The sequence below is a fragment of the Uranotaenia lowii genome, chromosome 2 (genome assembly GCF_029784155.1).
Source record: "Uranotaenia lowii strain MFRU-FL chromosome 2, ASM2978415v1, whole genome shotgun sequence".
In the NCBI taxonomy this organism is placed as follows: Eukaryota; Metazoa; Arthropoda; class Insecta; order Diptera; family Culicidae; genus Uranotaenia; species Uranotaenia lowii.
The window spans coordinates 185,861,884-185,875,438 of NC_073692.1; the positions used below are offsets into that span (position 1 = coordinate 185,861,884).

At 32.4% G+C, this 13,555-nt stretch overlaps 1 protein-coding gene across 3 annotated transcripts in view; it reads left to right on the forward strand.

Moving 5' to 3' along the window:
* Positions 1-13,555, forward strand: part of LOC129741959 (ATP-binding cassette sub-family G member 1) — a 163,098-nt gene that overhangs the window by 122,341 nt on the left and 27,202 nt on the right. For all 3 annotated transcript variants that reach the window (XM_055733790.1, XM_055733791.1, XM_055733792.1), the window contains 2 exons: positions 7,511-7,700; positions 7,992-8,137. In XM_055733790.1, the coding sequence (XP_055589765.1) occupies positions 7,511-7,700; positions 7,992-8,137 (336 nt within the window). The remainder of the gene's footprint in view (positions 1-7,510; positions 7,701-7,991; positions 8,138-13,555) is intronic.

Consider the following 13,555-nt stretch of genomic DNA (forward strand, 5'->3'; position numbering starts at 1 on the left):
AAACATTTCATGAAATTATTAAAAGCTCCAGCAAGCAAAGTCTGCTATTTTTTAATACTTTTCAATGGATTCAGATTTTTTATTTTGAAATGGCTATAACTGCTTTCATGAAATGTTTAACTGCTTGTCATGTCAGCAAAAAATGAAGATTAAGAATAGACAAAAACAAAAATCAAAGACCAACTTTATTTGAATTTTCTGGATGATTTAATGTGCAAAAATTTCTTCTTCCATACAAATTTCCATGCAAAATTGAAACGCGTTGTGCTAACTCAGAAATCAACCAAATCATCTCAAATTTTACACTGATGCTTGGTGACCTAAAAGGCATCGAAAAAACAAATGGGAGCAACAAGTCATTTTTTGCAGCGGTCTACTGAAAGAGTATTTTGAGCCATTAAACTTTCAAATCTAATTATTTTTACATTTTTGTATACAATCAGTGTGGAGCACATCTCTAAGATTTAAGCTTTTTTGCCTCAGATTTAAGCTTTCTTCTTCAGATTTAAGCTTCCATCTCCTATGCTTTCAAGGCAAACAAAATGCTTTAAAACGAGATTCACTAACACTTTGCAAATAGATGTTGTTCACCTTGGTCACACGATACAAAGACAAATCCTTTATCATTGCTGCCCCCTGCACCAAAACTAAATGTGATAGTCCCAATTTGACAAAAGATCGAGTTCAGGACGCAAAAATCGACCATATCAATCATTGAAACAAATACACCAAAATGCTTCTCCATTGAGTTATCAATTAAAATCAATAAATAAGTTTTTTTTTATAATGGTAGTCGTGTTTATTGAAAAAAATCCTCCATAAATGGTTAAAAATTTGTCTTTTTTATTTTCATATTGTGTTTTAATTTTAAAATGATTTTACTGAATTTTAAAGTACAGTTTTTTCAATTTTTAATTAAATTTACTTTTTTCTTTCGGAATCCCGGCTTGCAGTCTATTTAAAGCTGAAACGATTTTTGTTTTTATAAATCCAACGTTTCAATCCGTTTTGGATCTTCTTCAGAGATTGAAAATGTATTTTTATGAGGTATTTTGCCAATTACAAATATGTGAAATTTACCTAAAAAGTTTCGTTTTCTTGTTGAGGTCGACTCGGCTGTTTTTAAATGTTAATGAATTAAATCGTGTTTTGTTATAACAAAGGTGTTGTGTTTAACTTACTGTGAATAGATTTTCATGGAAAAATCCGTTTGTCTGGTGTTTCTTGGATAGTTTTTCCTCAGCATCAGAATATGCACAGTCTTCACTTTTCACTTTTTGTTCTGTTGTTTTTAAATGTCAACTTGTGTTTTTTGTTTTGGGTGGTGTTTTTTTTTGTTTAAATGTTATATAATATATAATAATAATGTGGGGTGGATGTTTTCAGTATCTTTTTAATGTTTAAGGCGTTTTTTGTTGTTTTAATGTGGCACCTTTCTAGCATTTGTAATTTTCCTTGGTTGTCTCCCCTGTCGATGATCCGAACTCCAACAATTTCGAACAGGTGGTTCATAGCTATCTCGTGGTCCAAAAGTGCAGTTTGTTGTCGAAGTGTTGCTATTGGGTAATCTGTTTTTATGTATCCTAGGTCACACAAGCGTTTTAGTTCGTTAGTTTGGCAGCGGTGTTGTGACATTCGTTGTTTTTGTTTCACGCTTGTGAGACCTATATAGCATGCCTTGCATTTATCACCACTTTCTTCTTGAGTGTCTTCCTCTTGATTCTCATCATTATTTTTTCATGTTCCTTTACATTTGATTTTGTATATGACACTGGTGTTTTCGTCATATGGTGTTTTGTCTTTTACAATTGGAAATAGGGAAATAGAGAAATTTTATAATCTGAGTGCAATGTTTAAATAATTTGTGTTGTAAGGTTTTCGATATTTTTAGAGAACGGTTAATGTATTTTTCTGTATTTTGGATGGAGTTCGGATCATCGACAGGGGAGACAACCAAGGATATTTACGAATACTGGAAAGCTGCCACATTAAAAACAACAAAAAAAAACGCCATAAACATTAAAAAGATACTGAAAACATCCACCCCACATATTCTAACGTTTTCAAAACTATACAATCAGTAATTGAAGATTAAAAACACAGAAAACAAAATAAAACACACCACCCAAAACAAAAAACACAACAAGCTGACATTTAAAAACAACAAAACAAAAAGTGAAAAGTAAATACTGTGCATATTCTGATGATGAGGAAAAACTATCCCAGGAACACCAGACAAACGGATTTTTTCCATGAAAATCTATTCACAGTAATTTAAACACAACACTTTTGTGATAACAAAACACGATTGAATTCGTTAACATTTAAAAACAGCCGAGTCGACCTCAACAAGAAAACGAAACTTTTAAGGTAAATTTCACACATTCGTAATCGGCACATTTTCAGTCCCTGAAGAAGATCTAAAACGGATTGAAACGTTAGATTTATAAAATCAAAAATCGTTTTGCTTTAACCTTCATACGCATTAGAGTGTCATTTTGACACTATTGCAAGTTTGAAGGCTTGTAACTTTTTTCGGAAGCTTTAAAAACAAATATTTTTTCGGGTACCCTAAATGAATTCAAAAGTTCTTTAATATTGCATCTTTACTTTATCTATGGACGAGCCCTGGAAGCCTGGACTAAAAAACTCCCTTTTCCGACTTAGAGTGTCATTTTGACACTCCAAAAGTAAAATCTATTTAAGTCGTTTGAGTTATTATGAATTTCATATAAAACTTATATCAATAGAAACCTTGTAATGTCAGTCAAATATGTTTAGAACATTATATATGGCTAAAGCTTCTAGTTTTCTCGTTATTCAAAGAAAAAAATCCGTTATGAAAGAAAAAAATCCGAAAAACATGCTTCAGGAAAACTGCTGTACGCCTCATTATTTCGTCTCTCGGCTTGGCTCTCTTCCCAAATCACCACCCACCGTACCTACTCGGAGAGCTAACAAACACGTTTTGCTGGACGCGCTGCTTGTGGTTCTATAAATTCAGGAATGATTTTACGTTTATAATTTTCATATTTTTGTGAAATCTCACAGCGTGAATTGTTGCACCTCACTAGAAAGTAAATTAAATTTGATTTCCAATGAATATACTTTTTATTGGTCCAAGCATAGTAAAAGCACTGAAAATCCGGGTACAACCTGACGGTGGACCATAAAAACAGATGAAATTTCAACTTGTGAAAAAATCGCGCAAAGAAGTCAAATTTGAAAAATTCTAGTAAATTCAATTTTTGTTGCATCAAAAATCTGAAGACAACAAAATGTCAGAATTAGAATAAAATTTGTAATGATATTTTTACAAAAGCTCTACCACCGCTCAAACAGTTTTTACTAGCAAACTAATGAAAAGTAGGTTTTTCAGACCACTTTTTGAACTTGTTGTGACCATTTCATTAAAAAAAAATTAAAAAAAATATTTCTTGGCTTCATGATGTAGACATTAACTTCAGCTTTCATATGCATAAAGCAAATATTTTTTTGGACGTGAAATATATGAACTACAGCAGTTTTCCTGAGGCATGTTTTTTCGGATTTTTTTTCTTTCATGCTGAATAACGAGAAAACTAGAATCTTTAGCTATATATAATGTTCTAAACATATTTTACTGACATCACAAGGTTTTTAATGATATAAGCTTCATTGTAATCAGTTAGATATAAAAAGAGTTATGACGATTTTAGCTTGGAGTGTTAAATTGACACTCCTAGTGCTGATTAGGGTAATGAAATCTAATGCGGATGAGGGTTTAAACAAACTGCAAGCCGGAATTCCCATTGGAAAAACATTATATTCAGTCGATCTCCATACACAAAATAATTCAATGTACCGAATATTACAGTTATACTATTTAATTTTTCAGACATATTTTTGATAAGTTTGTCTATGATCTATGGTTAAGAAACATCATTTTGAAAAATGTATCAATGACTTACCGAAAATATAATTGATTTGAAGCTTTCATAGTGATTTGTTTTGGAAGTTTCGATTTATTTTATCAGTAAAATTTATTTTTTTTATTTCATCCATCGGGCCTGGTCAGGATATTCAGTACAGAATAGGAAAATTAAAGAAAAACATATCCTCATTTTCATTACATAAAAACATCTAGCACAATAATAAGGATTATTATTACGTGAACTTTCCAAGTAATGCTTACTGCACTTAAAAAGCAGCTATTTTCGCCAAAACTGACTCTCAGAGCTAAGGTGCTAAGAGAGAATAGAGAAGCTCTAAAGCTGTTGTTGAATATCATTTTGACAAGTCGTTAGTGCTTATGGTTTCTTGGGTTGAACTTTTACATTTTTTTCTAGTAATTTTATAAATATGCAAATTATGAATAAATTCTCGTTTATTTAACCAAACTTAAAGTCTTTATAATTAACATTTCAGAATTTTATCCGGGCAATACACACAGGGGTAAATGAACCTAATAAGCGATCAAAATTATTTGCGGACAAACGGTAAACGATAGACATTTGATGTCTTCGCAACATTTTTATATTTTTTGATGATCTATCAAATTCTTGAAAGAAAAAAGTGATTTTTTCATCTGGAAGGGAGATAAAAAAAATATTTCTTGAAATAATTAGTTTAGTGTCTTGATGTCTTCACAAAAGTTGTAGATCTTATTATTTTAAGCAACTTTGTTGAAGACATCATAAAGATCGCATGATATTCAAAAAAGTAACGAGCATTTAAAAAATAACGAGAATTTCAACAAGTAATTTTGAGTTTTTATTTAATATCTTTTTAAGTACACGATTTACAAACTTGGTATATTTGAGAAAGTTGTTCAAATTGTTAAAACACACAATTTTGTAGAACATTTTAAATACATATTTCAACTAAGAAAGGAGATAAACTGCAAAATATCCAAAATAATGCCTTTTTTCAGTAAGTTATAACCTTAAGAGTTCGGACGAGTTCGGATAATTTTTTAAGTGGGATTTGTTGGTCAAGTTATTTGCTTTTCATTGATATATAAATTAAACATTAGTTTTGAATAGATTTTGTTCAAACAAGCAATCAAAAATGAGCTTTTTCCTCTAAAAACAGGAAAAATTGAGGTTTTTTTCTTCGAATTTTAAGTGTTTCTAAAGGAAAAAGCTCATTATTGATTGCTAGTTTGCAGAATATCTATTCAAAACTAATGTTTAATTTATATATCAATGGAAAGCCAATAACTTCACCAACAAAATCCACTCAAAAAATTATCCGAACTCGTCCGAACTCTTAAGGTTATAACTTACTGAAAAAAGGCATTATTTTGGATATTTTGCAGTATATCTCCTTTCTTAGTTGAAATATGTATTTAAATTGTGTGTTTTAACAATTTGAACAACTTTCTCAAATATACCAAGTTTTGTAAATCGTATACTTAAAAAGATATTAAATGAAAACTCAAAATTACTTGTTAAAATTCTCGTTATTTTTTAAATGCTCGTAACTTTTTTGAATTTCATGCGATCTTTATGATGTCTTCAACAAAGTTGCTTAAAATAATAAGATCTACAACTTTTGTGAAGACATCAAGACGCTAAACTAATTATTTCAAGAAATATTTTTTTTATCTCCCTTCCAGATGAAAAAATCACTTTTTTCTTTCAAGAATTTGATAGATCATCAAAAAATATAAAAATGTTGCGAAGACATCAAATGTCTATCGTTTACCGTTTGTCCGCAAATAATTTTGATCGCTTATTAGGTTCATTTACCCCTGTGTGCAATATCCGGATTGATACCGGGTATTATTCAAACTTTTGACTTTTCAATAATTATTATTGAAATTTTCGTTGGTTTATAAATCAAAACCCTTTCCCTCCCTATATTTTGAAAATATGATCTACAAAAAAAAACCGTAAAATTAATGAATATACGTTCTGAAAGAAATCAATAAATAAATTAACAAAACAAATTGAATGCACTACATGTACCGTTTAAATTGAAAATGAGTTTGAGTATGAAGAAGGAAAAGATAACAATAAATCATATCGGTACTTGCTTTAACGGTGTCGAGCGTAAGAAGGAAGTGAAAAAGAGATAGAAAGCAGTATAAAATAAGTTCTGATGACAACGAAGAAGGAGGCTTTTTAAATAAAAGAGTAGAATTATAACGTTTGTTGCCACTAAACTCTTAGAGCAAATTGACTGCAGTTTTGTTTCTTCAGTTACTGAAGTTAGTTTTTCATGGTGGTGGTGGTGGTCTCATGGTTTTTCTGAGTTTTGAGAACTCTGGATCTTTGTTTAAAGTACTAAACTAATATGGATTCCTTACCTCATGTTATTCAATGAAAACTGATTCTGTGTTATAATCTCATTAATCTCAATTCAGATTTCTTTTTTTCATATCATATTTTTTATTCACATTTTGTTTCTTAAAACTTGATTTGAAATTAGAATTTAGATTTGAGACAGTGAATTGTGGTTTTGAATGTAACCAGATTTGAAGTTTTGAATTCATAAACTCTTATATCTGTATCTCCATGGATTTTAAATTTATTTATTTTGTTAATTTTTTTGAATCTTGTATTTTATGTTTCAAATCATCATTTTACCTCCGATTTATCATTTGGTAATCATTTTTCGAAAAAGCACAAATCAGACGTGCAATGATGAGATGAATAATCCGGTCATGAGAAATATCCGGTCATTTCTCTGAATTGGAGAATATTAGTTGGTGATGAAAGTATTTAAAAAATGAGAAATAAATATTTCAATTTGCTGCTCAAATCAGAGCTTTCATTTTTGAAAAATTTCTAAACGCTTCCACAATGTTTCTAGGTGAATCATTAACAATTTGTATTTGAAGATACCAGAAACTATCTTCTACGCAGACAAAATAACTATTTCAAGCCAGTATACTGAACTCATCTCCAGTTCCTTTACACGTTTAAAATGTTTTATATTCTTTGGGATAGCATTTAAAAATAAATCGAGTCAAGGGGCCCTCTGAGAAAAATTGCCCTGGGCCCCTCGATGGCCTAATCCCATCCTGATTATCTACCATTTTAAACTTTTAGCTTCTCAATACAATTATTTCACTGAAGCATTTTTTTCTCTTCAACGCAAAACTACGTTATTCCAGAATCATAGTTTGAAGGTTGACAAAGGAAGAAATTGATATTTGTTCCAGCCTTATTGGTTCCAGTAAAATTAGTATATCTTGGAATTTTCTGGAGAAATAAATAAGCCATTTAACATCCAACAGTGGTATATTTCAACTCTTGTTTGAATAAGGTCCAGAAGCATTTTCTGGTTTCATAACTTTGAAAGTTAAGGGCTACATTCGAAATATTTTGTTTCTTTCGAAAATACTGTATTGTCTCTGCATCCGCAAACCAAACCGATTTTTCAATTTTTGCTTCCCACCGTTAATAATCCTCCCCAACCAATCAAACCATCAACACGCGTACCAACTAAGTCTAAATTGAATTTCCGATCTGCTTCCGATTGTCTTGTTTGGCTGAAAAAAATCCTCTTTCTCGCTCTACAGAACGACCGGCGTCAAGGGTTCGCTAAATATCGGCTCCGGCACCGGAAGTATAGGTGGCCAGAAGCTGTGCAGCTACATCCTGCAGGAGGACAACCTACATCCGTACTTCACCGTTCAGGAGATCATGACGATGGCGTGCGATTTGAAGATTTCATCCGGATGCTTGAAGCAGGGCGACAAACAGAGGCTGGTAAGTGGGTGACTGCCATTTTAATGAACGCCTTTCGCTATTTTTTAGTGTGGGATGTTAATGCCTATTCAACATTCTGTCGACGAAAAGTTGTCATCCAAACTGAAGAGATGACTAAATGAGGCATGCTGAATATGTATCAACTTTATTAGAATAAGGGGGCACTTGAAAAGGATTTAATTTCCATAAAAGAGTTAATTGGTATAGTTTAGAACTGGCAACGTTTCCCATCTGCTAGCTAGTCACATCAATTTAACGAGAGAAAAAAAAATCACTACCCTTCTCATGCAGATCGACAACATCCTGGATACTTTGCATCTCAAGTTCACCAAACTGACACGGTGCGGAAATCTCTCCGGTGGCCAAAAGAAGCGCCTATCAATTGCGCTGGAGCTTATCGACAATCCGCCGGTGCTCTTCCTGGACGAACCGACCACGTGAGTTTTTTTTTTAACGTTTTGTCACACTCTATAGACAAGTTAGGCAAGTTCGGAAAAAATGTTTACTTTCAATCCAAAAACTCACATAAAATTTATCAAAAATTTCATGAATTTTTGTTTATCAAAACTGTTTCAAATAGTGTTAGGAATTAATGGAAAACAATTTCCAGTTATTTATTTCGATATTTAAACCTAAATCTATTTGCTCAAAAGACTATGCCACGGTCGTCTATTATCTTATTAAATACAAACCAGGAATTTCTTCGGGTTAGTTAATTTAACCTTAGACTGCAAGTTTAGAATAACAGAAAATTCATTTGGTTTTATTTTGAAAACTTCTAACTTTGAAAACTTCAAACTTTGAACAATAATAGAATTTACGAATCACCCTATATCCAATCACAGAGAGTGTTCTACTTCACCTTGCCGAACAGAAAACCAGCTCAGGTTCGATTACAGCTCGTGCCATTATAATAGGAACTAAGGGACTATGGAGGAGATCATATTATTGATATAGTATCCAGATAAAGTTTATTTTTTATTTTAATTAGGATTTTAAGGATAACAATTAGGTTAATTATCTAAAAATTGACTGACAAGAAGTTAATTTTTTTAGTTAAATTTTAAATAATTCACAATATGAAATTTATAAGAAAGAGGAAGAATTACCAAGATGGTTAAAATCCTCTTTAAATAAACAAAATCCAATCCAATCCAATCCCATTTATACGAAAGCATCAATAGTACAATATATAAGTATTTTTAACATATACCATAAACCGTGAATTTTCTGATATCAATGATCATGCTTTATACTTCTTACCTCAGTCAATATTTTGAAACTTTTTAGTGTTCCAAATAAGCAACCCCTTCCACAATATTCGAAAATGAAATAAAAAAAGTGATCAATGTTCCCCAAAAATTGAAATGATGCAAAAAGGTATAAGGTACCGTAATCTTATAATTTTTTGCATCATTTAAATTTTTTTATATCGCGCATTAAGTTAATCCAATTTATTATTTTAGCATTTTTTTGTTGTTTTAAAACTTTAAATTTGCAATTTAAAAACAGTTATTCCAAAGGTCGGCAAGAAACCCTTTTCCAGATCAAGTTTAAGCACTTGGAACGAAACGGTAAACAGTTTGATTTACGTTGGAGTTAAACTTCTTAAAATTTTACGCAAATATAGTTTTTGTGTTTACTTTGTTATTATTTGATAATTATTTCGGATTTTACGAATATTTACTTTCTTGTTTTTATTTGAAATTAATTTTTCTTTTCCCGGGATGGTTCGGGATAGCGGTCAAAACAAAATTCTTTTAGAACAAACATGTTTATTTATTTTATTTATTGGTCACTGTCTACGGCAATTTAATGTCATACAGACTTATTACTTAATCTTACCTTAAAACTATCCTTACTTACATTGAAATCAAAATATACATACACTTGGTTGAGCAATTTACAAGATATGTCAAACGGGTTATAAAATTCGTTTCTACCATAGTTGTTCAGTCTCAGAGGCTCAAAACCCCGTAAGGAACGAGAGGGGACATGAAACGGTATCATTTCCACGAGGCTAGCACTATCAATATTACCGGATATGACGTCGAATATAAACAGACGACGAAGTAGTGTAATACGTGAACCAATCGGTTCGATGTTTAAAATTCCACATCGAGCATGGTAATGTGGTAGGCGTTGAGGTTCGTTCCATGGTTGGTTAGGCAGTGCGTATCTCAGGAATCGCTTTTGAACTGACTTCGATCGTGTTTGGTGCCCAGACTTGAATATTGTACTCCAATCCACAGCGAACAAGCGAGCAATATAAAGCTTTGAGAGTTGTAGTGTCATTGAATCCTTTGGTATTCCTGACCAAAAATCCTAGGACTGTTTTTGCTTTTTTTTTGCTTTTGCTTTTGCTACCGTTACAGCTAAATGTTCCTTGAATGATAGGGACTTATCCACAATAACACCGATATCTCGAATAGACTCAACTTTTTCAATAGCCACGTGTATTGATGCGAAATTACAACCCTACTTCTGGTGAACGTAATAATCTTACATTTTTTAAGATTCGCTTCCATCATATTCACTTTGCACCAAAGCATAAGCTTATCGAGGTCCTGCTGTAGTGACAGGCAGTCTGTGTAGAGAGCTATTGAACGATACATTTCGAGATCGTCTGCATAGAAAACTAATTCGGAATCGATAAGTTCACAAAGGTCGTTCATGAAGAGGTTGAACGAAAGTGGACCCAGATGGCTGCCTTGAGGAACACCGGATGGAACCATAATGTTTCGGGATTTGATGTGACCTTGTCTGACGAAAGCAGTTCTGCCTTGAAGATATGATTCAAGCCATTTCACCAGTCAAGTAGGGAATCCCATTTTATCCAGTTTATCAATCAGGTGCTTGTGGGGTAGTCGATCGAAAGCTTTGAGAAGTCCACGTAGATTGCATCCACTTGCGTCTTATTTGCCAAAGAACTGCTAACAAAGGGGACATAAACCATCAGGTTTGACAATGTTGATCTGTATTTTTTCTAAAACCGTGCTGACATTCATCAATGATATGAGATGCAACTGTGCTCATTGCGTTAAAGATCAATAGTTCGAAAACCTTTGCCAAGCAATTTAATATAGAAATTCCACGGTAATTCTCTACGAGGTGAATATTCCCAGATTTATGGATAGGTGTTATTGCAGCAGTTTTCCAGGCTTTTGGGAAGGTTGATGATTCCAAGGATTTATTAAAAATGATGCTTACTGGGAGTGCCAAAGAGTTACATCATCGTTTAATAAATAGCGGGGGCAGACCATCTGGTCCAGCTCCCTTACGCTCGTTTAATTCTTTAAACGCCTTTGTCACGTCGCTTCGGGTAACTTTTATTTCGGGAATGCTGATATTGAACGATTTTACTGCAGTCAAATGTTGAGTACCAACGATATTGTTGTGGTCAACGAAAGTGGTTTTAAAAAACTCTGTGCACAGTTGGACTGCCTCAGTCATGTCAGTTGATTGACGATTTCCATACGACAGATTCAGAGGAAGACCAGAATTACCTTGTTTGTTTCTTACATAGCTCCAAAAAGATGAAGGATCATTTTTGAATTTACGTTGGATATCGGTTAGGTAACGATGGTAACTGGTATCCTTAAGTTTTAAGTACTCTAACTCAGCCGTGGATAGATATATTCTTGACAAATCCTAAGATTATTCATTCAGCTCATTACAGCAAATATCCCCAAAATAAATTTCAATGGATACTTTCCAAACGGTTAAAAATTTCGGAAAGTTTTGTTAACAATTTTCACCCTTTATTTAATTTATGCGGGACTATTAAGATTTTTCGAACACACACACTGATGGACAAAAATATTTGACCCATGTTAATTGTTTGCATTTATTTTAACCATGCTTAACGGTTAAAAACAAAACAGTAAACCGATTTGGGTCATATAGACCCGGATTGCTATTTTGAATGTATCTTAAAAACTACTGAACAGATTTTCAGAAATTATACCATTTTGTAATCGTCCACGTGTTCACTATCTCTTCATGCAGAAATTATCATATTAATTTTGGTGGCGTCTAAAAATTGTGTCAAAAAATAAAATGGTAAAAAAAGATGACGTTTTTACAACAAAAACCGTGATAATTTCGAATAATGATATTTCACAATGTCAACTAAATTTAAACTGATTTAAAGATTCATTAAAAGTAACAAAAGTTTTTAGTTTCCAATACCATAAGCCAGGGATATGCAACAAGCAGCCCCCTCTAGGCATGATTGTGCGGCCCGCGAAGCTTTTCTTAAATTGAATTTATTGCACGATTTTCTTTAACGATAGATTGATAATCTTGATGTGTTCTTTAAATGCATTCATGCACTCTTATTGATTAGCAAAACGTAATATTGGTGTTTTTTTTAGTCAGATTACATTTTTCCTAATTACTATTTATCTACCATTTTAAAAATTTAAATTCATAAAAGCGGATCAGGAGAGCAAACAAAAAAAAAATTGAAGGCTACATATGGTCAAAGGCGTTTCTAAACCCGTAAGTGAGATCATTTTTTTTCGTAGTGGCTTGTGATATAGCTCAGTTGGCAAGTCTGTTGTCTCCTGAGCCGATGTCCGCGAGTTCGAGCCCAAGAGTAAACATCGAACACTGTTGAACCGGATAAGTTTTTCAATAACGATCTGCCAACTGCAACGTTGATAAAGTCGCGAATGCCATAATGATGGTAAAACGACTATAATCGAAACAAAAACAATTTTTTTTTCGTTTCAAGAAAAGGTACACTTGCATGATGAATATGCTGAGCAGGTAATTTAATTTAAATTTTATTATTCCATTAAATTTGTAAAAGGCTTATTCGGAATAATAAAAAGAAAACAAAAACCCGTTAACAAGTGAAATATTTTCGTTCTGGAATATTGACAGCTGAAATAATGAAGACTGGGTAAAAGAAAGTTTCAATCAATTCAAAATTTTAAATTATTTTAAATTGATCAATATTTAGTGATGCCTATATTCAATTTCGGTTTATATTATTCACCTTGCATAAAAATTACAAAACTGTAAAATGCGGTAAATCGGGACAATTTTTGGACTATTTTCGTAATGTTTCTGTCAAAAACAGCTCTTTTTGCTTAACACATTAAGGACCGCAAAGAAATCTAAGCCCGAAAACACCAAAATTTGGCGTTCTATCTCTCAGAAACCACTGTTCCAAATTTTACAAATTTAGTATTTTTTCCAATTTTGTAGAATGAAGTTTCTATATCAAATGTATCACATTCTAGTTATGCTTCCAAAAAAGAGCACAAAAAGAGTGAAAAAACGAGACATCTCGTAGTTGGTCCGCAATGTGTTATGATGGTATATTTAATGAGCCTGAACTGAACTGAATTAAAGGAAAAAGTAGCAAAGGTTTTTACTACCTAATTTTAAACAGAAATTTTAGTTTATCCCCCTTCCTTTCATTGGGGGTTAATAGTGACATTTACTCATTAATTGAGAAACTTGGCTCGAGAACTGTACAACATTGAAAATGCATTCATTGTAATTTCTATTATTATAAAAGCAAATCAATGAAAAAAATGTTAGCTCTTGATGCCTAACTCCAGGGGCAAAATTTATTTGAGTGTGGCCCGCCGGATAGTTTTCAAATTAGAATTGGCCTATTGATACAAAAGGTTGCTCGCTCCCAGGGGTGGAAAACAGAAGAGAAAATAAAAAAAGCGCTCAAATGTCTCATTGATCAAATTTTGTTTCATTAGAATGACCATTCTTAAAACTTGTTTTCAAGTCGTTGAGAGAGTTTTGCATTGGATAAGTTTACAAGTTTCACCAAACTGAGAATGCCTCATCTGCTAATTTGCTAATTGTTCTATCGAAAAGTAAAA